Genomic DNA, 23,080 nt, shown 5'->3' on the forward strand with positions numbered 1-23,080 from the left:
CAACGTGGGGCTCAAACTCACGAACCTCGAGATCATGACCTGTGCCGAAGTCAGATGCTTAACTGACTGAGCCACCCAGGCGTCCCTCCCTTAACCTTTAATTGTGAACATTTGAAATGAACAAATGTAGAAGGAAAAATGAATCCCCTGTACCTGCCACCCAGCATTGATATGTCAGTATATTTCAGTTCTGTGTCACACGTCCCTGTATTTTTTATGAAAAATGAATCTCCTAACATTTTATTGATTCGATTTCAAATAAGATTTTAATTTATTTGGCTTGGCTTTTCTTTTTTCTTTTTTTTTTTTTTAATTTTTTTTTTCAATGTTTATTTATTTTTGGGACAGAGAGAGACAGAGCATGAACGGGGGAGGGGCAGAGAGAGAGGGAGACACAGAATCGGAAACAGGCTCCAGGCTCTGAGCCATCAGCCCAGAGCCTGACGCAGGGCTCGAACTCACGGACCGCGAGATCGTGACCTGGCTGAAGTCGGACGCTTAACCGACTGCGCCACCCAGGCGCCCCGGCTTTTCTTTTTTCTTGACTTGCATCCGTGTGTATCTGCGTAAGTTCAAAGTTTGCGGGACAGATTGAGATGTGGGCAAGAACAGAGATGGTGGTGTGAATTGATTCTGAGACTCTGGCCAGGATACATTTTGAAAAACCAAAGTGATCCCATGGGAAGAGTAAACCATCAGCTGGAAGAGCAGAGTGTCCCCACCCTGGGATGGCACTGATGGGCTCACAGGGACACCTTCGGGGGCTTGCCCTGTGCCTCTCATTGAAACGAGGAGTCGGGCCATTTGCGCCCACCTCCCTGGACCTCAGTCCAGATACACAGGACTCTGGAGGCTCCTACCCAGGTGGTGCCCAGTCTGTTTCCAACATGCTCGTGTCTTTCCCGGGGTCGGTGACAGACTGCACAGTGCACGTGTCCACTCCAGACCCCAACGAAGGGAGTGTGGCAGGGGTGCCCGGAGGGGTGGAGGCGGACACATGCCACCCTGGCTGGGGTGTCCTCAGGTGTGTGCATGAGGCCCCTGGTGGAGGGGTATGAAGCCCAGAAGCAAGAGTGGGGACGGTGTCAGTGGAAAGAGAAGGGGCTCAGGCTAGGGGCACCTGCCCCCACTGGCCACATGCTGGACCTGATCTTCCAGTTAGCAATAGGGGTGAACTTCTCAAGCTAAGAGGGTAGAACATATTTTGTTAAACAGAACTCTGGCAAGTGTTCTGGGTATCTGTGTAAGTCTGGGTATCACTTCTGGGATGTTCCTTGGGTACCCAGGTCCCACTGTGATTTTTGGCCACTCAGCTTCGATTGTGGGACTGGGTCAGCCTTTCCACCTGCGATGAGGAATATGTTCTGTTGTTGTTGGGTTTTTTGTCCCCCCCCCCCCACTTGAAGTGTCCTTAACACCTTGGGGAACTGCCCCAGGCTCAGACTTGGGAATAAGATGAGGGGGGGAGGGGAGTCCCTAAGCATTTCCAGGCAGGGCTAGGTGGTGTGGTGGCCAGCTCACCTCAAGGAGAAAATCCGATCCAGCTAGCGAGGGTGTCTGCACCTGACCAAGCTGAGGGTTTGCAAGCAAAGCCCCCCCCGAGCTGCACTAGCATTTCCAGGTGGCTTTTGCAGTGGCTGGTGCTTCTGTTGTCCACACTGGTGGATGTTGTACACACACTGGTAGGTGTCGTCCCCACACGGGTAGGCGTCATCTGCGCTCTGGTAGACATTGTCCATGCACGGGTAGGTGTCGTCCATACACTGTTAGATAAGGGGCTGTCAGTGGGCACGCCAGGGTCTACCTTCAAGGTCAACACAAAAGAGCCCAGTTATGGGCACTTTCTGTTTCTAAGGAATGCTGGAAGGAGCCCTGGGGTACTGGTATGTGAATGTGAGTCATTTTTGAGGACAATTTAATGAAAACCTTAAGAAATATGTATGACCTTGACCTAGTATCAAGGGTAGATACTATCCTGGTATCAATGGACAGAAATTTATTTCGGGATATACTCATACATCATGAGCCCATTTTGCTTTAAGGATGTTCATTGCAAGCTGCTTTGAATTTTTAGCTGACAATATAAACTTTGGTCCAACTTGATAATAATAGCTAATATTTATGGGAAAAAATAGCTAACATTTGGGGCGCCTGGGTGGTTCAGTCGGTTGAGCGTCCGACTTCAGCTCAGATCATGATCTCGTGGTTTGTGAATTCAAACCCTGCATCGGGCTCTGTGCCGATAGCACGGAGCCTGGAGCCTACTTTGGATTCTGTGTTTCCCTCTCTCTCTGCTCTCCACCCCCCCCCACTCTCTCAAAAAATAAATAAACATTAAAAAAATAGCTAACATTTATGGAGCACTTACTGTGTACCAGGTGCTATTCTAAGGGGTTGTCATGTATTGATTTATTTAATCCTCACAATGAGGCAGGTACGAATTAGATTCCATTTAACACTTGGAGAAAGTGAGGCACAGACAAGCATAAGAACTCGTATGAGGTTCTACCTCTAGTTAGTGGTGGAGCCATGATTTGAACAACACCCCGGAGGCTCTAGAGAACAGCGTGTTTAGTAAAAATCTCCTCCCTAGAAAAAAAAGAAGATTCAATGTGTGTATGAAAAAGACTAGCTGTGTCCCATCGTCTCTGTGCTTATTTTGGGTTTCAAAACACACGTGTGGTCGGTGGAGATCAGGGGTGCTGGTGAGTGTAAGCATCGGTACAGCATCCCCGTCGTGACTGGAGCTTTGTCCGATGCTTGCGTAAACAGGAGTGTCCAGGCTTGGGGAAGCAGCTACCCACTGAGAGGTGCATGTGATCTCACAAAGGGGACATCTTCAAGAGAAGTGTGTGGGCTTCAGTCCTGCCTTCCAGCAGGGCTAAGGCTTGCGCCTGGTATCCTTCCATATGGATGTCCCCAGCACCTAGAACAGAGCCTGATTAGGACTCGAAGCTCTGAAGAAAGTCCTAGGTTTCTTAGCCTGGAGGCTTCTAAGCATGTCCAGGCTCCCCCAGGACATGCTTCCGAGTGTGAGGACCATCAAACAGATAACATGTTGGACTGGTGTCTTCCTGAAGAGCCCCTCAATTTGGAGTGGGGGGAAATGCCTGAGGGAGTGAATGTATCTTCCTGCCCTACCTTTGCTTGTCTTGGAGAACTCGGGCACTGTGCCGACTGGGTGGACAGAATTGTGGTTTGCACCCAAGGTGGGCACTGGGCGACTGTCGTGGGCACGGCGCTTGGCAAAGGGCCTGTCCGGGACAGCCGGATGCCTCTGGCCAGGTCCTGGGGCGGTGGCAGTCTGCACTCGTGACATACGAAGCTGGAGGGTTGCCATTTGCTTGTAAAGCTTCCTGGTTTGGAAAATGGCTCCAGGCGGGAGGGTTCACCTGGAGCATAGTAGCGAAGGAGGGCAGGCAGGGTAGCTCCTTCTGGAGAACCAATTCCTGGGAGCAGTTCCAAAGTATGAATGCGAAAGTCTGAGCTTAAACTTATGGCAGTTTTTGGAGGATAAGGAACTCTCCTGGAGAGCCTTTTGTAGTGTCATGGAGCTAGTATTTAATTCTGTTCCCACATCTCTGTGTGTTTCTGCCCCACCTCCTCCCTTCTCTGAGGCCGAGCCTGATGGAGCCGACCCTCCCTGACCTCCTGGAGCCCCTGACCACAAGCTGCTGTGCTGCATTTGTCCACTCCCCCAGAACAGGCCTCATCTTTTTTTTTTTTTTTAAATTTTTTTTTAATGTTTATTTTTGAGAGAGAGAGAGAGAAAGACAGAGCCAGAGCATGACCCGGGGGAGGGGTAGAGAAAGAGAGGGAGACACAGAATCCGAAGCAGGCTCCAGGCTCTGAGCTGTCAGCACAGAGTCCGACATGGGGCTCGAACTCACAGACCACGAGATCATGACCTGAGCAGGAGCCAGACGCTCAACCCACTGAGCCCACTCAGGTGCCCCAGCAGTCCTCATCTTCTGCCATTGCTGCCCCCTGACAAGATCTGAGGAGATGCTGAGGGCAAACCAGGTGCTAAGAAATGAAGAGGGATGTTCCTTTGTTCTTTAAAGCAGTGTGAGGTCCGAAGCAGAACTGGGCCACCGAAAACACTCCTAGTTTTGGAATTGATGTGGGATTGGGGGCTGTGGGGCGGGGAGAGGGCAGGGAGTTAACATCTGATGCTCGGACCCGGCGTAGGACTCGGGTGGCCCGGACACCCATCAAGATCTTGGAAAATGGGCGATTTAAGGTGAACAGTGCATGATGTACAGTTTCTTCTCTCTACTGGCCAGCTGCCTTTTTGTATTCAACTTGTATTGACTTATTACTCATTGGTGGTGGTAATCTCTACTCAGAAAAAGCAAACTACTTCCCTTTCCTTGGGTCTGACTCTAGAATGTTCTGGTGAGGCCTACTGGTAGGAGAGGGAAGACCTGAATTCTATCTAGCCCTGGCTCCTTATCTGAGGGAATTGAGTTAATCCACATTTGAATCTTAGGAGAAATTATCTGGCCAGGTAAAATCTAAGGTGGCTCTGATCTAAGTCTGAGCTAAGAATGTCTGCTATACATTTTGTATTAGAGACTTATGAATTAATTAAAATGCATGAGATGATCTCTCCTTGATTCTGCCCTTTTCCGATAAGCAGCAGAAAAAATTTAAAAAGCAGTAACAATTTAGCTTAAATTAGGGCCACAGAGTAAGGTATTTATTAAAATAGCATAAAGTGTGCTAAAGGAAATAGCTCCTTTAGTTGGTCCTTATTAATTTCCATTAACGTTCTGAAAATCCTATCCTTCAACATAAACATAGCTTTGTTTTTTAACAGTCTGCTCTGGAGGGGGAGTTTGTGTGCCTGGGAATGTGTGATCTAGTTTCAGCTGCTTCACTGACTGTGTGTTGCAGAACTTAAGCTTCACCATGAATCTTATCCATGGCTGATAAATCCTGTATGTTGGAGAAACTCTTTTTTTTTTTTTTTTTTTTTTTAATTTTTTTTTTTTTAAATTTTTTTTTCAACGTTTATTTATTTTTGGGACAGAGAGAGACAGAGCATGAACAGGGGAGGGGCAGAGAGAGAGGGAGACACAGAATCGGAAACAGGCTCCAGGCTCTGAGCCATCAGCCCAGAGCCTGACGCGGGGCTCGAACGCACGGACCGCGAGATCGTGACCTGGCTGAAGTCGGACGCTTAACCGACTGCGCCACCCAGGCGCCCCATGGAGAAACTCTTTAAGGAGAGGAGGCCGTTTTCTGTGGCTCCTGCTTCGCGATTAAGCAGAACTGAGGTCCGGAGCCAAGCTGGATCCCGCTGGCAGAAAGAGTGACTGATAGAATGCAGTCCGATCGATGTGCTCTGGTTCAACAGAACTGTGACACTCGCATCACAGCCTGCTTCAATAATGGGCTTGTTTTTATTTAAATGCTGTGGGTAAAGAAAGGAATATTGGAAAACTTGGGCCAGAAATAACTTGCCACCAGCCCGGGCCTGAGCCAGGCGCTCGTGACAAGGTCCAACATAGTGGTATCTGCTTATCTTTTCCGCAGACCACCAGGAGGGGAGAGCGGAGTAGCAGCCTTGGAGAGGAGGGGAGGAGCCTGTGGCTCAGGAGGGGAGGGGCCTGTGGCTCAAGAGGGGAGGGGCCTGTGGCTCTGGAAGGGAGGAGCCGTGGGGCAGAGGGGAAGAGAGAGCCAGTACTGCCTTCCATTTCCTCCGCCACGTCCCTTGCTTTCCAAGCTGATCTGTCTAGAGGGGACACTTTTCTCTAATTCACAGAAAGGCACCGTGTGGGCCGTAGGCCGCCTTGGAGAAGGTAGTCCTATAAAGGCCTTTTTCGAACTTTTATGGCAGTGATAAAATTTGAATCCCACTGTGGAACTGGAATTTGTAGCTTACCCCTGCAACGTAGGGGCGCGCGTCACATAAGATCACACAGGCGAAGTGAGGAATTGTCATGACATGCCATTGCCTGCAGACCGATGGCTCCAGACTTGGGGGGTTTCAGGCGTGTGTCCGACTTCAGCACTCTCGGCCTCAGGTTTCTGGTTTCATTTGCTGTCAGGAAATTTATGTAGCTGAGAGCTTATTAGAATTTTGTCTTCAGGGGCGCCTGGGTGGCTCGGTCGGTTAAGCGTTCGACTTTGGCTCAGGTCGTGATCGCGCGGTTCGTGAGTTCAAGCCCCGCGTCAGGCTCTGTGCTGACAGCTCGGAGCCTGGAGCCCGTTTCCGATTCTGTGTCTCCCTCTCTCTCTCTGACCCTCCCCCGTTCATGCTCTGTCTCTCTCTGTCTCAAAAATAAATAAACGTTTAAAAAAAAAAATTTGTCTTCAAAGAGAAAATAGACCCAGATCGAAGACTGGGCGTGTGATCCTGCAAGAAAAGTTTACAGGTTGAACTTTGTGACTCCGGTTAGCTCACTCACTGGCTTCCCCCTGGGCTTTCTAGGAGAAGCCTCAGCCCTGTGGCCTGTGTGTGCTCCCCTCCTGAGCACTGTCAACCCTTTTGGGTGCAGGTGATAAGACTGTGCACCTAGAACAGCCAGGAGACACATCCTGAAGTATCTGGCAGTGAAACGATATCAGGTCTGGGATTTGTTTGGCAATACTGTGGGAAGCAGATGGATGGACACATATGTGCGCGCGCGTGCACACACACACACACACACACACACACACACACACACACACACACACTGGGGGGGAGGAAGCAAGTGAAATGAGCCTGGAGAAATGCTGATAACTCTTGGAGCCGGGTGACAGGTACGTGGCGGATTGTGAGACATAGAGAATTAATAAGGGGGCTGCTTTTCAAGCTCAGCAGAGAAAAATTGATGACTTTCCAAAACACCATGATTAGTCAATTAGAAATTAGAGTATCAAATAGGAAAAAAAAAAAAAAAAGATTCTACGCCCAGCGACAACAGTTTCCGAGAATAAACATAATAAAATATGTGAGGTCTAAAAGGAGAAGACTACAAAACTTCACTAAAGCATCAAATAATTGGAAAGGTATACTGTATTCTTTGATAGGAACACTGACAATGTGAAGATGTTCTTCTCCGGCTAATCTATAAATGCAAGTATCTATGAGTAAAATCCAATGAAATTCCAATAGCAGTGTGATATAAAACATAACGGGCCGACTGGAGTATGTCTGGGACCCCCCCCCACACACACACACATACACACTTAAACTAAATGGCAGCACCATATGGGTGGGGCAGAGACTCAGGACAAAAACGACTGAGTCATCCTGGTCCTACTGTTTTCCTCCACTCCACCCAATCCCCTGGCAAGTCCAGGCTTCTCTACCTGCATATATACCTGGATGCCACCGGCGCCCCGCCGCGTAGGTACAGCACTAGTCCAGTCACTTGGACTGGCCTCCTAACTAGTGTTCCAGCCACCACTCCCAAGGCTTCCCCAGCCCCCATGCAGGGGCCTGCTCAAGCCTGCACCGCCTCCGTCCTCTGCCCTGGCTCCTTCTCCTTGCCATTTCCCGAGCTTACGCCACTTGAGCAGCCCCGACTGGCTCCTGCCTCATCTTTGTATTTGCTGTGCCTTCTGCCTGCAGTGCTCTCCCCGCAGACCTCTGCTCGGCTGCGGCCTCCTCATTCAGGGCTAACTCGATGATTTGGGCAAGACTTTCCTGGCCACCCTCGCGCAACTAACCTGTGCACTCCACGCTCCCCACGCCCCCGTTGTCTCCGTTCTGTCACCTGCTTTCTTGTCTTCCTACCACCGGTCACCAAAAGCAACTTCTGTGTTTGCTTTTGCATACATTGCATGACGTTGTTCACCATGAGAGTGCAGGCTCTATGGGAGCAGGGTGGTGCGGGTTGCGTTGTGTCCCCCAAAAAGATAATGTTCAAGTCCTAACCCACGGTAACTGAATGTGACCTTACCTGGAAATCAGGTCTTTGCAGCCATAATTAAGATGTAAATTCAGGTGAAGTCATACCGGCATAGGGTGGGCCCTTAATCCAGTAGGATTGGTGTCTTTATAAAAAAAGGAGACACAGAAACAGACATACACAGAGGGGAGACGGTCATGCGACGGAGGCAGAGATTGGAGTGACATCTTGGCCACCAGCCTAGGACCACCCAGAGCCTCCAGAAGCCAGAAGAGCCGAGGAATGAACCTCCTCTAGAGCCTTCAGAGGGAGCAGGGTCCTGCCGATACCTGATCTTGGACTTCTGGCCCCTAAAGCCGTGAGAGCATAAATTGCAGTTATTTTAAGTGCCCCAGTTTGTGCTACTTTGTTCCAGCAGCCCCAGGAAACCCCTACAAAGGGCATCGTCTGTTGTTCGGTACTGTCTTCTCAGCCCTGTCTGGTGTGCGGAGCAGCCCCAGAAACACTGCTGAATGATGAAGGAATGACAAAAATAGCCAAGAAGATTTTGAAAAAGATCAGTGAGGACGGATTTGATCTCCCAGATAGTAAAGCACACCACAAAACCAGAACAATATAATGGACAAAAATCAATAGAATAGAAGAGAGGGCTCACAGTCTTATGTAAATAGATTAGTTTATTGTAACTTAGGTGATGATTTAATCAGCCAGGGAAAAGGTGGATATTCAACGAATGGTGTTGGTTGGTGTCATCAACCAGTGCTGTGCCCCGTGGGGCTCTTCGTTTATTCAGCCAGATGTTCAGATCGGGTTCCCCTTGGATTTTCTAGTCTGAAAGGAGGAGGGCAGAAACCTCGGCTTGCCCGCAGGACAGCGCTGGCTCTCCCTCTCCTGGGCAGTGAGTGGTCTCTCCAGGAGCTCCTGCAGGTGACTGCTTCGCACAGCCATCCATCGGGTCACTAGCTCCTCCCATCATTAAGCCTTGCACCCTGTAGGAGCCATTATCCTTTATAAAACCCCGACAGGTATAGATTCCGGGCTTCCCCCAAGCCCTGAGCCTGGTGTCCTCGTCGGCAGGTATAATTCATGTATGGCTCTTCCCTGTCCGGGAGCAATTGGCCGATTAAGGTCATTTTTACCAAAAGCAATGTTATCTAGTAACGTAGTTGATGGTTTACTTTTATGGGGTTCCTAGGTTTTGTTAAGCCTATGTGGATGTTAATTAAGTTAGAGCCCTATAGTATATCAGACTTTAAAAGAAATTACAGAGGTCATTAAGGTTAAATATAAAGAGGGGCGCCTGGGTGGCTCAGTAATTTGAGCATCCGACTTCGGCTCAGGTTATGATCTCATGGTTTGTGAGTTCGAGCCCCGCGTCGGGCTCTGGGCTGACAGCTCGGAGCCTGGATGGAGCCTGCTTGGGATTCTGTGTCTCCCCCTCTCTCTCTGCGCCTCCCTGCTCATGCTTTGTCTCTCAAAAATAAATAAACATTAAAAATTTAAAAATATATATATAAAGAGCTCAATTTTTAAAGTATTAAAAGAACTTATAGGAGGACCATGCACAGTTTCATAGTGTGAAAGGCTTTCTAAACAAAGCATAACGCTCAGAAGTCATAAAAGAAAAAAAAAACCTGACAGATTTAAGAAATATATATAAATGAACGAGTCCTAAGTGTACAGCTCCATGAATTTTCACCAAGTGAACTCACCCATATCACCAGGGTGAGATCTAGAAACAGAGCGTTGGGGGCACCCAAGGACCCCTGCTCAGCCTTCACCCTGTGTCAGACTGATAGACTGACTACATGAATATTTAAAACTCCAGGATATAAAAAGATACCATAAAGGTAGTTTAAAAACGAGCAGCAGCCTGGAAGGAAACTGTGTATAACTATTTGCAATATATAAAAGGGTCAAAGACTGATAATCACTGGGTATAAAAGAGCTCCCGTAGATCACAAAGAACAGTTTACCAGAAAAGATGGCAAAGGATATCTAAGTCATCCTCAAAAGGAAGAAGTCAAATGGACCAAGCCATGGAGCCAGCACTGGCCACTCCGTCTTGGGCTGTCAGCAGTGCCCGACGAGGGAGTGCTGGTTGTGTTCTCCATTCTTCCATGGAGGCTCCTGTGACAGACACTGCATTCCACCCGGTGTCACCCCTCCCTCCTGGCCCTGCAGCTGTGCCCTCACACCTGTCTCTCCCCTTAGGCCTTTACCCCTTTCCCAGGAGACATTGTTTCTCTCATGCACTGGCTCCCAGGTCATCCCCCACAGGCTTCCAGACAAGCCCAGATTTGACTTGTCCTCCAGGTGACACCCCTGCTCAGGTTCAGGCAAAGCTCAGCACGAGGAACATCAGGGCCGGGCTCAGGTGCTTGAGGCATGAACAGCAGTTGTGGTATCACCGGGAGTGGCAGAAGGTAGAAAGGGGGCCACCATTGCCAGGGGTTGGGGCAGGCGGTAGGTATGGCGTCCATTCAAAAAGGGGAGTTGAGGAGGACAAAGTAGGCCCCCAGAAAGGAGTGTGGGACAGGCAGAGTGTTCATTCTGTAAAGGCGAACTTCCCCAGAGAGAGGCTGCTGAACAGAAGGATTTCACAGGTAAATGACAGGGGGGTCCAGACATGGCTCCCACCCCCTGGAGATGTGCACTCAGGTTAGCATGGAAAAGATTGCCAGGCCGGGTGGTAAATCCAGCTGCTCAGCTAGCCCAGGGATTCCCAAGCACGTGTGACCTTCTGTTCACGGAGCACACATAACACCTCAGGGCACACTGGGGTCTCCTGGAGTGCCGTTGGGGAATGCTGTGCTGTGAAGTGGTTGAGATTGAAAGGTCGGGTTCTGACCCAGCCACAGACTTTTCTGTTACCAAGGCTGGGCAGAGCGAATTCCAGGTATAGAAAAGCGTTTGGCCGGTTGGTAAATTAGAGGAGGTGGTTCCCAAATCAATGAAATGTGGTTAAGAGGGTCATTTGAGAAGGTGTCTTCTGCCTTTTTGTAAAAATAGTGTGACTGTCTTCCCCCGATGTTGTGAGGGGCCTCTGTGAAGGAGCAGGCATGTTTAATTAACAGACACGTATGGAAGGAGAGGCCAAAGTAGTCGCAGTAGATGCCCCCAAATACTGTGTGTGGGGATGCGGATAACACAGCACAGTTAATGCGTCTGCTCAGAGTTGAACTCGCTTCATGTTTCCTGGGTCTCTGTGCACAGTGTTTGCCCCCCGCGAGGCTGCAGCTCTGTGTCTTTGCGGTGCATCTAACCCAGGTAAGCGGACTGGTGTTCCAGTCACGTCTCTAATGCTAGTTTTCTCCTAAACAACAACAACAACAGCAACAACAATTTTTTAAAATCAGAGAAGCCTGAGAAATGAATTATAGTCTGTTTTCTGGATTCTGGATTAAAACATAGAATAGGAATTGGCCTTTTGTAGACGGATGAAGCTTTCGTCTTCCTGGAACTGTGACCTGTGCTCAACAGAGCCTCACCCTCCAGCCTCTTGGAACACTGCCTCCACCTGCACGCACTCCCCAGACGGAGCCTTGCTGGCGGCGGGCAGGCATCCTTGTCGCTCACTGCCACTCTCAGGCCAGGGTTCCTCCTCCTCCCCTAGAAAGACGGCTCTTGTGGACTCTTGTGGACGCACACGCCTCCTTATTGAGGTCTCCCTTCCTCCGGGCCACGCTGTCATTCACAGGGCTCCTGGCTTCCTGTGTTCTCCCACCGCAACTCCTGTCCCCATCCCCGGTGAGCTCATGCCTCTTAGCATGATGCCCCTGCTTCTGGCCTCTCTGTGGCCTCACCTCCTCACGACCGAGCCCTCCCTTCCCCTCACTTCACACCGCTAGACCTTCCCGGCACCAGGTACCATGCCACCTGCAAGTTCAGCTTCAGGCATCCTTCTCTGCGACCCGCTGTCCGCCTCGCACCCCAGACAGTTCTGCAGCCGCCAGCCCTTAGTGTCCCGGCCCCGCAACCTTCCCGCCACCCACCCTCCCCTCCCCTCCCCTCCCCTCCCCTCCCCCGCCCTTCTCTTGCTTACGGTGCGTGCGCCTCGTGGCCATGACCACTTCTGCACACACTCTCCGCTCTCTTGCACACACTCCTCCCTTGGGTGCGTGCGGAGCAGCCCCGCCCCGCAAGCCCGGGGTGAGGCCACGCCCCTTCCACCCCACGCATGCGCCCTTGTTGCTGAGAGTGGCTGGAGGAAACCACGACGGCGCCGGCTTGTTGCAGTTTCACATGGGGTCTCCGGCGCTGGTCAGTCATCTTACCGGATTTTCCTGCCCAGGTTGCTCTTCCACGCCGCACGATGGCTATTTCACATCTTCTCGAGCCTTCGACACCTTGGCCCTCTCAGCTAGTGTTTTGCCTCCTATATCACTGAGAAAATAAAAGGAATTAAGAGGAGAACTTTCGCAAGCCCCACCACTTAACGTGTTTGCTGGCGCCCGCCACCTTCCCTCTGTTACAGCGCTGACCCCTTGCCCCTGTTCTCTATCTTTCCGCCTCGTCCCCTCCCCCCTTTAAACACTTTGTTCCCACTATTTCCCCCTTCCCTTCCTAGCCAGGTCATTTCTATCATTAAACCGACAGTCATATCCCAGGTCGTATCCTAGGTTAATAAGCCTTCTCTTGGCTCCAACCCCCCACCCCCACCCCGGGTCCATTACCATTACTGCACATGAAGAGGTCGTCCTCCCTTGCTATCTCCACTCACCCCACATCCTCCTGTGACACACTTAAGCCCAGCTTTGGTACCTGCCACGCCTCTGAAGCTCTTCCTTAAGATCCCCATGACTTCCACCTTATGGGTCTGCCCTCCAACCAGCAGCACCACCCAGGTGACCACGCCCCTTTTGTGAAGCAGTGCTCCTTCGAGTTCCTGCCTCGCTGCTGCTGCCATTCTCCCCGGTGCTCAGAGCAACATCTGGCACAGAGTGGGCATCTGGAGTCCTTGCTGAGTGACGGAAGGAAGGGGAAAGTCACACCTTCGTCCCCGCATGTCCTACAGCATAAGAAGGGGCATGCATGGAAATAGCGCTTCTCTGCAAGGGAGGAGGCTCTGAGGTGGGGTCTTAGCAGGGCTGGGAGGGTCTTTCAGATGAAGGGATAACTGGAGAAGGAAGAAGAGAGAGAGATGTCCCGAGGAACTGGTTTGGCTAGTCAGAGAGGAAACTGAAAAGATAGCTGTAAATAGAACCTCCAGTGCCAGGCGGCCAGTGGACCTAATTTGTTAGTCATAGGAAGCAAAGTGAAGGGCTTGTTACATGAGGGAGTGGTGACACATGAGGACTTGCTCCAGGAGGAGAGCCGGGGGCGGCGGGGCGTGGGTGGGGAATGAAGGCCCAGGAATGAGATCTGTGGTCAGGCGGTGAACACTGCCCCCAAGGATCTGGGCTACGGGATCAGCCCCTATGTACCCAGCAAACACGCACATGTTTCTAGAGAAACAGGTATTGTTATGCTGGCCTCCTCCTCTGGCCTGGTCACAGCCACAGCTGACCTCAGTGCAGGGAGGGGAGTGTGGAGGGGCCCACCCCTGTCCCACAGATGTTTTCCCAGCTGTGGCTGCAGGCGATGATAAATTTCCCTTTTATTTTCTCTGGTTGGTTTATACAGGCGAACACAGCCTCGATGGGAGGCAGTGCATTTGCTCATGTGTTTTTCAGTGCCCTCCCCCCTCCCCCTCCCCACCCTGGCTCTTTTGTGTGGCCTGGACTTTTTTGGTGAGAAGGAGAAGCAGTGGCCAGTACAGGAAAGTTTCTTATTGGGGCTGACGTGTGTCTCCCGGGTTGGCTTTCATCTTGGCTCTCAAGCTTCCAGTACAGACTGATGTTTTGATTTGCACTTTGCTTAGCAACCCTCCTGCGCCTCCATCCGCCCGCCTGAGAAAATCCATTGTCTTTCTGAAGAGCTGCTTTAGCTCCAAACTGATAACTCTGGAAGGAACAGTCACAAGCCAGTCTGAACTGAGCTCATGGAGGAGACACTGACCTTGATCTGGATGCTGCTATCCTCTTGAGACCCTGAAATACAAGAAGATGGTCTAAAATCTTGCACAAGAATGCAGCCACAAATGGTACCTCAGTCTTGGGCTGTCGGCATTGTTAAATTGACCTACTTATTTTTGTGACATGTGGGCTGGGCTTCACTGGAGTTTCCTTATGGTGTGTTATCGTGGAATTTATTATGAAAGAAAGAAAACACGTGTGGCTGGTTTGATTATGGATCTGGACTGGCTATCTGCGGACCAGGAATATGGTCTGTGTGGCCCGGGTCTTAAGGAGCAGAGCGCATTCTGGCTGCCTCAGTCACTCCTGCTCCTGGTGACGCCAGCCCCAGCCTCGGGACATCAGGCCAAGTTTGTCTAGCTTTGGGGCAAGCCACCCCTTCCCCGGTAGGCCTAGGTGGTGGCTGTTTCTCTTCTACTCCCTTGGCCCATTGGCCCCGGGGGTGGGATGTGTGCCCCCTAGTCCCCTCTCCGCCACCTCCAGACACTCTGCTTCCCTCCTCCCTAAAAGCACTCAACTTGCAATCTCAATGTACAGTGCCTACTGGAGGACTTCCAAGCCTCGTCCAAACATCGAGGCTGTCAGGACCCCGCTGGGGATTTAGGACAGGAACCACACCTTGCTGGCAGGGCAGTGGGGGGCACGCTCCTTCTCTGGAGTATTCCTCCTAGTGGCCCTGCCGTTCGCACGGCCATCCGGAGACCCTAGGCACACTTCACTCACTAGATGTGCGTGCCAGGGCTGTTTGCAGAGAAGTCTCACTCCCCACAGGGTTCAGTGTCGGGTGGCAGAGCTTCCAAGGACAGGCTCGTTCATTCCATGAGTGTCCACATGACCCCATTACAGTTATGATGGGTCACCTGTGGTTCCTCTCAGCCCGGATGCCTTCTACCAGTCAGGACTATTTTCAGTCCTAAGCCATGCTGTCTAGTAACACAGATAACTTTTATCAGGTTACCAGGGAAACAGGACTAGAATGGTAATCTAAGGTCAGTTCTCTTGGAGGCTGTGTTAACCCTTTGCCACACACATCAAGGAACCCCATCGCCCATCGCCCTGCATTGGAATTGCCTGCTTCCTGGGGATTTTACCCTGTTCTCTGTCGGTCTCTCTGAGGCTGAGTCTTGCCCCCATGTTTGGTACCTCTAGTCACCATGGGGATCCTTCTGAAGACCTTGGCCTTGGGCTCCCTGACCTCCCCCCACCACCAGTGTGTGCTCCACCCTGGCTCGGCCACTTTCTCCCACGGCCATGCTCTGGTGCCCCATCTATGTCAGAACGTCCACTCTGCACCTACTGCCCCCATCTTTCCAACTCAGCCCTTAGTTCTCCAGCTCAGCGATTTTTGACCCTTGCTGGGATTGCGGTCCCAGACCTGCCACCCCGCCACAGTCCCGCGCCGGCCCCCTTTGGCTTCACGAGTCACAGCCGCTAGCTCTGCCTTGCACATCCCCCCACCCCCGCCCTGTGTGCCCTTGCCCCCCTCCTGCTTCATCCTGCTTACTTGGTGATACCACCAGTGACATCCTCTTCCCCTCACCAGAAGCTGCCCGTGTGTAGCTGCAAGTTTCTGGAGACCCACTATCCTGCAGACAGATGCCATTGCCACCTCACAGCTCCCCCTCTCCTACTACATCAGTTTTTACTGTCCCAGAGCATTTCCAGCAGTGCATGCATGCAGGCACACACATATGCTCACACATGCATACCTACATGCACGTAAATGCGTGTATACACACATGCATGCATGAAACACATATAGACACATACCCATACATGCACATACGTGCATGCACATAAACATACATACACACACGTGGACCCATAGGCACGTGCATGCACACACACACACACACACACACACACAGTTCCTCAAAGAATTGTCTCTACACACAACCTCCATTTCCCTCTCCCTCTCCTTTTAGGTTCTTGCCCCTCAGCTCCCCGTACACTGCTCTTTTCTGGCTCATCAGTGCCTAACTGGAAGGACGCTCTGTTGTCATGTTGTGGGACATAGAGCAGCATCTGAACTTGCTGACCACTCCTGTGTCCTTCAAACTCTTTCTTCTCTGACCTCCAGGACACCACGCGCTTCCTGTTTCCTTAACATCTTTTTGGACATTTCTCTTCATTCTACTTGACTTTTGAACACACTGTTTCAGACGCACTCACTTCCCGGGTGATCCCCTCCAGTCTCTGGATTTTAAAGACCTTCTCTTTGCTGGGGACCCTGTCTGTATCTTCGGCTGGATTCCAGGCCGGTGCAGCTGTGCCCTCCATGTCTGTGCTGGGGCGCCTGGGGGCACGGCAGGCTGGCCCATCTGACCTGAGCTCCTGATGTTCCATCCAGGCTTGTCCTGTCAGTCTCCGTCATCCCGGTGACGGCTGCTCCAGCCTTCCCACTGTCCAGGAGAAAAAGTTGGCATCATCGTTGGACCCTCTCTTTGTCTCATATCCCACGTCCAGTCTGTCCACAAATCCTTTTGGTTCAACCTTCAAAATATATGCAGATATCTGATGATGTTAAGGAATTATGGGTAAAGTTTTTAGATGTGAGGATGGTATTGTGGTTGTGTTTTTAAAAGGAACCCTTATCTTTCAGAGATTCTTACTGAGGTATTTATAGCTGAAGCGACAGGAAGTTTGGGATTTGCTCAGAATAATCTAGGGCAATGATTTTTACCTGAAGGACTCATTAAAACAGATTACTGAGTGTCGAGGCCAGAGTTTCTGACTCATTGGGGCTGCAGTGGGCCCAATAATTTGTATTTCTTTTTTTTTTTTTTTCAACGTTTATTTATTTTAGGGACAGAGAGAGACAGAGCATGAACGGGGGAGGGGCAGAGAGAGAGGGAGACACAGAATCGGAAACAGGCTCCAGGCTCTGAGCCATCAGCCCAGAGCCCGATGCGGGGCTCGAACCCACGGACCGTGAGATCCTGACCTGGCTGAAGTCGGACGCTCAACCGACTGCGCCACCCAGGCGCCCCAATAATTTGTATTTCTAATGCTGGTTGATGCCTACTGTCTCAGGTCCACATTATAGGACCCACTGATCTAAGGTACAGGAGAGTGGGGGGGGGTAGGTAGGAGTGAAACAGGCTTGGCCAAGAGCTGATGGCGGGGGAGATGGTAGGATCATGGTAGTGTGGGGACGTAGGGTTGTTACAGTGCTCTGTTTTCTTTGGAAGTGTCCATAGTGAAAAAGCACGTGTTTGCGTATAGATGTGTGTGTGTGTGTGTGTGTGTGTGTGTGTGCATGTATACGTGCGTGTGTGTCCAGAATTGGGCTGTTTCTCAACACCTCCACTGCTACCACCCTGGTCCAAGCTAGCATCATCTCTTCTCTGGATCATTGTAATGCTTCCTAAGGGGTCTCCTTGCTTTTCCCCTTGCCCCTCTAGGATCTGTTCTCAACAGAGCAGTCAGAGCAATCCTCCACCCTACAGTGAAACCCCAAGTCTTTTTTTGACCTACAGAGCTCTTTTACAATGGATCCCCAACTCCATTTCCTCTGCCAGACACTGAGCCCTCGCTGGTCCTCGGATATGTCAGGAATTTGCTTCTGCCCCAGGACCTTTACACACCATCTCCTGGGCCTGTAGTGCCCACCCCCCACCTTCACTCAGCCATCCCTCTCATTCCCTTCGAGCCTGCATTTGAAAGTCACGCTTGCAGTGAGGCCTTCTCAGACTACACCATATAAAATCACGCGCACACACACACGTTTTATACCCCCTTCCCTGCTCACTTTTTCTCCTTAGCCCATGTCACTGTCTGTGTTGTGCTTACCGAGCCGGCCTGTTCTCCTTGGCAGGAAGCTTGCGCGGTACCTGGTGCCGAGGTGGCCTCGCCGCCCCGCCTTTGCGGACGTGCGCCGTGGCAACCTGGCTCCCACCCCCTCCCGGGTTGGCCTCCATTATCATCTCACACCCATTCATGACACACGTTCCTTCTCTGCAACACCGCCAGACGCCTGCCTTGGCCAGCCCTGGTGTAGATGGATTTTGCCCGTTTGGTTCGCTGCTGGATGTGTGTCTCGGCCAGTGCCAGCTGTGGCAGCCTCTCGGTACTCTGGGTGCACGGCTGAGGCCCAGGGGCAAGGGGTGGATGAGGAAGAGGGTGGGAGAGTCAATGAGAGGACTTTCCTTAAGGGCTGGAAATCCGTGGCCAGTGGGAGGGGAAGCAAATTGCATTCTAACGTGGAAAAACCTACGGGAAGTGCAACCAAAGTGTGAAAGACAGGAATAGACTATTTTCGAGACATTAAGAAAGGGAGAACAGGAGTTGCAAATGGGCAGGCCAAATACAGTCTGCAGAGGTGTGTGCGGCCCACACGATGCCTAAAATAAATGTGGATTGGTTGCCAGCATTGAAAACTCAGGAGTGTCCTATTTCTCTCAAAAAACTGGAAGCTCGCCGGCACAGGGCTGGCCTGGAACTGACCATCTGCCCCCTGTTAGAGGGGCCGCATGTCCCCTGGTCACCTGTGGTCCCTCCCGCAGCTTCATTCACTCACTACCTGCCTCGTGCTTGTAGACACTGGAGCTGTGAGCTCCCTTTTGAAGAGCAAAATGGGTAACGGAGTTCTTCTTCCTTCTAACCTGAGGAAGTATAGTTGTTTGGGACAAGGAGGGGTGTCGGGTGATTTGGGAACAGGCTGCCTGAGAGGCCAGGCCTCTAGGAGTGCTGGCGGGGGGGGGGGCATTGAAGGCAGGGCAGGGGTCCGCACTGTGGGAGTAGAACATACCCGCTCGTACACGGTGAGGGTCAGAAGGAGCATTGGAGAAGAAGAAATGAGAAAATACGCTTCCAGGAGAGACAGCCCGCGGGGGGTCTGGACTTTAAAAGGACTGGCTCAGGGGCGTCTGGGTGGCTCAGTCTGTTAAGCTTCTGATCTCAGCTCAGGTCATGATCTCATAGTTTGTAGGTTTGAGCCCCACGTTGGGTTCTGTGCTGACAGCTCGGAGCCTGGAGCCTGCTTCGGATTCTGTGTCTCCCTCTCTCTCTCTCTCTCTCTCTCTGCCTCTCCCCTGCTTGCGCTCTGTCTCTTTCTGTCTCTCAAAAATAAATAAAACATTAAAAAATAAGTAATAAGTAAATATGAGGATGAAGAGTCTTTTTTAATTTGGATTAGTTTACTTTTCCTGGTGACGGGGGCTGTGACACACGTGCTTGTCACCTGTGGTCCAGCAGGGCAAGCGGTCAGTTTTATTCCCTCAGCCTGGCCTTGTGGGCGCGTCCCCACCTCTGAAGTGTGGATTCGACCACATCGCCTCGGGGAGCAGATCCCTGATGTTTTGTTTTCTTTGGTCAGGGTTGTTTGCAGAGGTAATGCACGCCACGCACAAAGTCCTCCTCGTTGCTGGTCAGCAAAATGAGAACGCGATGATAGTCAGGCTTAAGGATTCTGTTCGAAGGCTTTGTAAAGCTCTGAGGGTTGAAATATATATATTTGTGTCCGAATTACTCTCCTGCTTTACCAGCGTGTGTACTGAGATGAGAGCCACAAGCTGCCTGGTTTACCTCTCCTGATTCTGGCCGCAGCACCCGTATGCAGAGTTTGGCCATGCCTGTGGCCTGCAGGAGGGACATTCGCGTCTTCCTGTGAGCCTGGGTTTTCACGGGGTTTACTTGTCCCAGAGCAGGGAGCAGGCCCATTTCAAGGAGGCCTCTGTAGGCACATGACACAGTGCTTGGCCCTTAACAGTGGGCTTGTTGGGTGCCTGGGTGGCTCAGTGGGTTAAGCGTCTGACTTTGGCTCAGGTCATGATCTCACGGTCCATGAGTTCGAGCCCCGCGTCGGGCTCTGTGCTGACAGCTCAGAGCCTGGAGCCTGCTTCAGATTCTGTGTCTCCCTCTCTCTCTGCCCCTCCCCTGCTCGTGTTCTGTCTCTCTCCCCCTTAAAAATAAGTAAACATTAAAAAAATTTTTAATAAATACATAAATTAACTTAAAAAAATATCCAGTGGGCTTGTTGTCACCTCTGGGCAGAGGATGTTGTTCACGTCAGCCAGGAACAGACGCAGGGAGTGGAGAGAATACCTTGTCCCTCTCACGCATCATCCGTGTGGGAGCAGGAGGCCTGTGGCCTCCAGGGAATGGGCTGTGGCCATCTGTGGGCCCCTGAGATGTCAGCATATGCTAGTCCTTAGTTCCTGTGCCTGGTGCCTCGCATGGCAAAAGGGACTTTGCCGACTTGAGTAAGTTAAGGAACTTGTCCTGGGTTACCTGGGTAACTCACAGGGGCCCCTAAAAGAGGGAGGAGGGTAGCAGGAGAGGGAGAGAGAACAAGAAGTAACAGTGGGAGCAGAGCCCCGAGCGATGTAGTCACTGGCTTGGAAGAAGGTGGGCAGGAGCCCAGGAAGGCACACGGCCTCTACAAGCTGGAAAATGCCAGGAAACGGGTTTTCCCCAGAGCTTCTTGGGGAATGCAGTCCTGCCCACACTGATTTTAACCCAGTAAAACCCATTTCAGAGACTTCTGACCTGCACAGGTGTCAACTCATGAATGTGTGTTGTTTTGCGCCACTGGGTCTGGTCATTTGTCACCGCAGCAGCAGCAGGAGAGTTAGTGAATCACCCGCCTCCAGGCCGCCCCTTCTCTGAACCCAGCGGATGGAGGAGGTGGGACCGTGGCCCCCAGTCCTTCTCATAATTAGCTTTAGGTTACTCTCCCCTCCCCCCACCAAAAGCCTAATCAGAAAAGTCCATGTGAATGTTGGGGGGAAATGTAATTGATTACACTGGTTCTTAACCTTTTCAGAGTCACTAAGTCCTTTGAGATTCTGACAAAAACTGTGCCTCCAGCCCCATAAAAATATATACCCAGGGAGCACCTGGGTGGCTCAGTTGCTTGAGTGTCTAACTCTTGATTTCCGCTCGGGTCATGATCTCACAGTTCGTGAGTTTGAGCCCTGCCTTGGGCTCCTCACTGACAGTGTGGAGCTGCACTGTCCAATATTTGTGTCCAAATATTTTGCACACAGTTGTAGAGGTTACACAGATCCCCCCAGCACTATCCTGCAAAGCTGCAGCATCTGCCGGGCTTTCCTCTGTCACCCCAGATTAAGAGTCTGTCTATCACAGTAATTCAGAGGCTGAGTGACCGCTCTCCTAGTAAATCTCCCTAATGGTGTTTGCCAGGCCCTTATTTGAGGATTCATTGAGGTTTTCTCCCCATTCTCTGCATGTGGAAACATTTTTCAGAGAAGGGGTCCAAGGGTCTGCCACTGTAAATGCCAGTGGGTCTGTGGGGCCCTTGTAGGTCACAGGCTCCCTGCTCCCAATGGTCCTTCTGTCTGTCCGTCGGTCTGCTGTCTTGTCTTGCCTTCACCCTGGGCCGTGTCTTGTCCTGAGCACCGGTGGCCACTGCTGAAGACCGGGGGCTCTGCTCATGCGGCTCTCCTTGGGATCCCCTGGGCCCAGGCCTGGGGTGCCTGGGGCACGTGGGTTTTCTGCTCAGCCTCCCCTATGTTAGCAGGTCCCTGCAGGGAGGAGGGCGCTCACAGGACGAGAGCCTCCAGTGGCCAATATTTAGGAAGGAAGGTCCCCCCCCCCCCCATCAGGTAACAATGACTCACTCCTGTTTCAGAGCCTGTGGGCAGGGCTGGGCCTGAGGCACCTGCTCCTGGCTTGCACCCCAGCACCTCTGGCCAGCCGGGGACTCTCCTCACCCTCCCCAGGCCCCAGGGAGCTGTGGGCGCTTCCAGAGACCAAGCTTTTTGTGGGAAGGTCTAAATCTCTGCAGCTTGGTGATTCGCTGATCATAAAACCTCCACACACGTTACTTGAGGCCGAGCTATTGTCTCTGCGTTTTCTTTTTCGAGTGGGTGGGGAGCCAGATTGGAGAAGGCTGCAGCGAAGGAACTTCAGCAGGAGACCCAGGCTGATGCTGTCTGTGATGTGTTTCTCCCCTAGCTCCGGAAGAGAAGGAGGTCATTAAAGGCCAGTATGGAAAGATCACCGACGCTTACGGCTGCCTGGGGGAGCTCAGGTTAAAATCTGGTAAGTCCCCGATCAGACAGAACAGCAGCCGCCAGAACGTCTGATGCTACACTTCTAGGGAGCCGGGCAGAGCTTCTCTCGTGCTCGTTTGGAAAGACTGCCGGATTTAGGCATTTCATTTTAGCTGTTAGGATCTTTGAAAACGCTTCTTTATTTCGCTGCGCCTGTTCCTCCACGCTGGGGAGGAGGTCAAGGTGGATGCAGCCTGGCGCTCACCTGTCTGTGCCGCTGGAGGAGAAGAATTGTGTGCAAAGGAAGCTCACCTTCATTGTTTGCCCTCCAGGACCCGAGTTTTTCCAAAGTCAGGTCTGTGGGGTCTGCCCAGGGGACTGTTCGTCATTTACAAGGGATCTGTACTCGGGAAGGGGTGGATGCGGGAGGTCAGAAGCCCCCTGGACTCACGGGGTATCTTGAAGAAGAGCCAGGACTGGGCGTGTTGACCAGGCAGAGGAGCCTAGAGCACCTGCCATGGGACGCCGAGGGTGGGGCGTGAGGGAGAGGAAAGGAAAGTACATGTGAAAAATGGGCCATGTCGTCTGATTTGGAAAAGGCAGAGAACTCACAGGGACAAGTGGGCATCTCAGCGTGAGACCCTTGGGGCTGAGCTGTCAGCTGGACAGCCTTTCCGTGGGGCCCCTGCATTGTCACCTCTGTGCTCCTGGACCTCATGGGAGCCCTCGTGCTCCTCTGGGTCTGCGGCCACCATTTCCTTTCTCCTCTGACTTATGTTGGTCCCACCCAGCGTCTCCAGGGACATGTGGGGCCAAGATGAGAGCACAGGTGACATCCCCGATTCTCAGCGCTGCTTCTCAAAATGAGAATTGGCTGTGAGATGACCACATTCGGGCACATGGCTGTCCCTGAGCCGAGCATGTCACGGCTCCATGCCTCCCCCAGCAGCTGTGCTCAGAGGCTGAGGAGTTTCTAAGCCGACAGAAGAGCACTGGTGTTTGCCGTTACTTTTCTGGGTCTTTCTTTCATGGGATGGTTTCTCCCGAACTATGATGATTGCACTGATCATTTTTCAAGTAGTGTGTAGGAAAAGCATTCAGCACGTCCACGACAAATGCGTTTATTAAATGTCTGTTTTGTGCCAAGGGCTAGAGATACATGAACTTATTTCATCCTAAAAATAAGCCAATTTGATGTTGCATCTTTTCTGCTGTTTATAGTAATGGAAGCAGGCTCAGAGGGTTAACATAATTGCTT

The 23,080-nt window shown here is 51.6% G+C and overlaps 1 protein-coding gene across 4 annotated transcripts in view; it reads left to right on the forward strand.

The window, feature by feature from the left end:
• Positions 1-23,080, forward strand: part of SYNJ2 (synaptojanin 2) — a 103,187-nt gene that overhangs the window by 4,554 nt on the left and 75,553 nt on the right. For all 4 annotated transcript variants that reach the window (XM_030316684.1, XM_030316685.1, XM_030316689.1 and 1 more), the window contains exon 2: positions 21,785-21,871. In XM_030316684.1, the coding sequence (XP_030172544.1) occupies positions 21,785-21,871 (87 nt within the window). The remainder of the gene's footprint in view (positions 1-21,784; positions 21,872-23,080) is intronic.

The sequence above is a fragment of the Lynx canadensis genome, chromosome B2, assembly GCF_007474595.2.
Source record: "Lynx canadensis isolate LIC74 chromosome B2, mLynCan4.pri.v2, whole genome shotgun sequence".
Lineage (NCBI taxonomy): Eukaryota > Metazoa > Chordata > Mammalia > Carnivora > Felidae > Lynx > Lynx canadensis.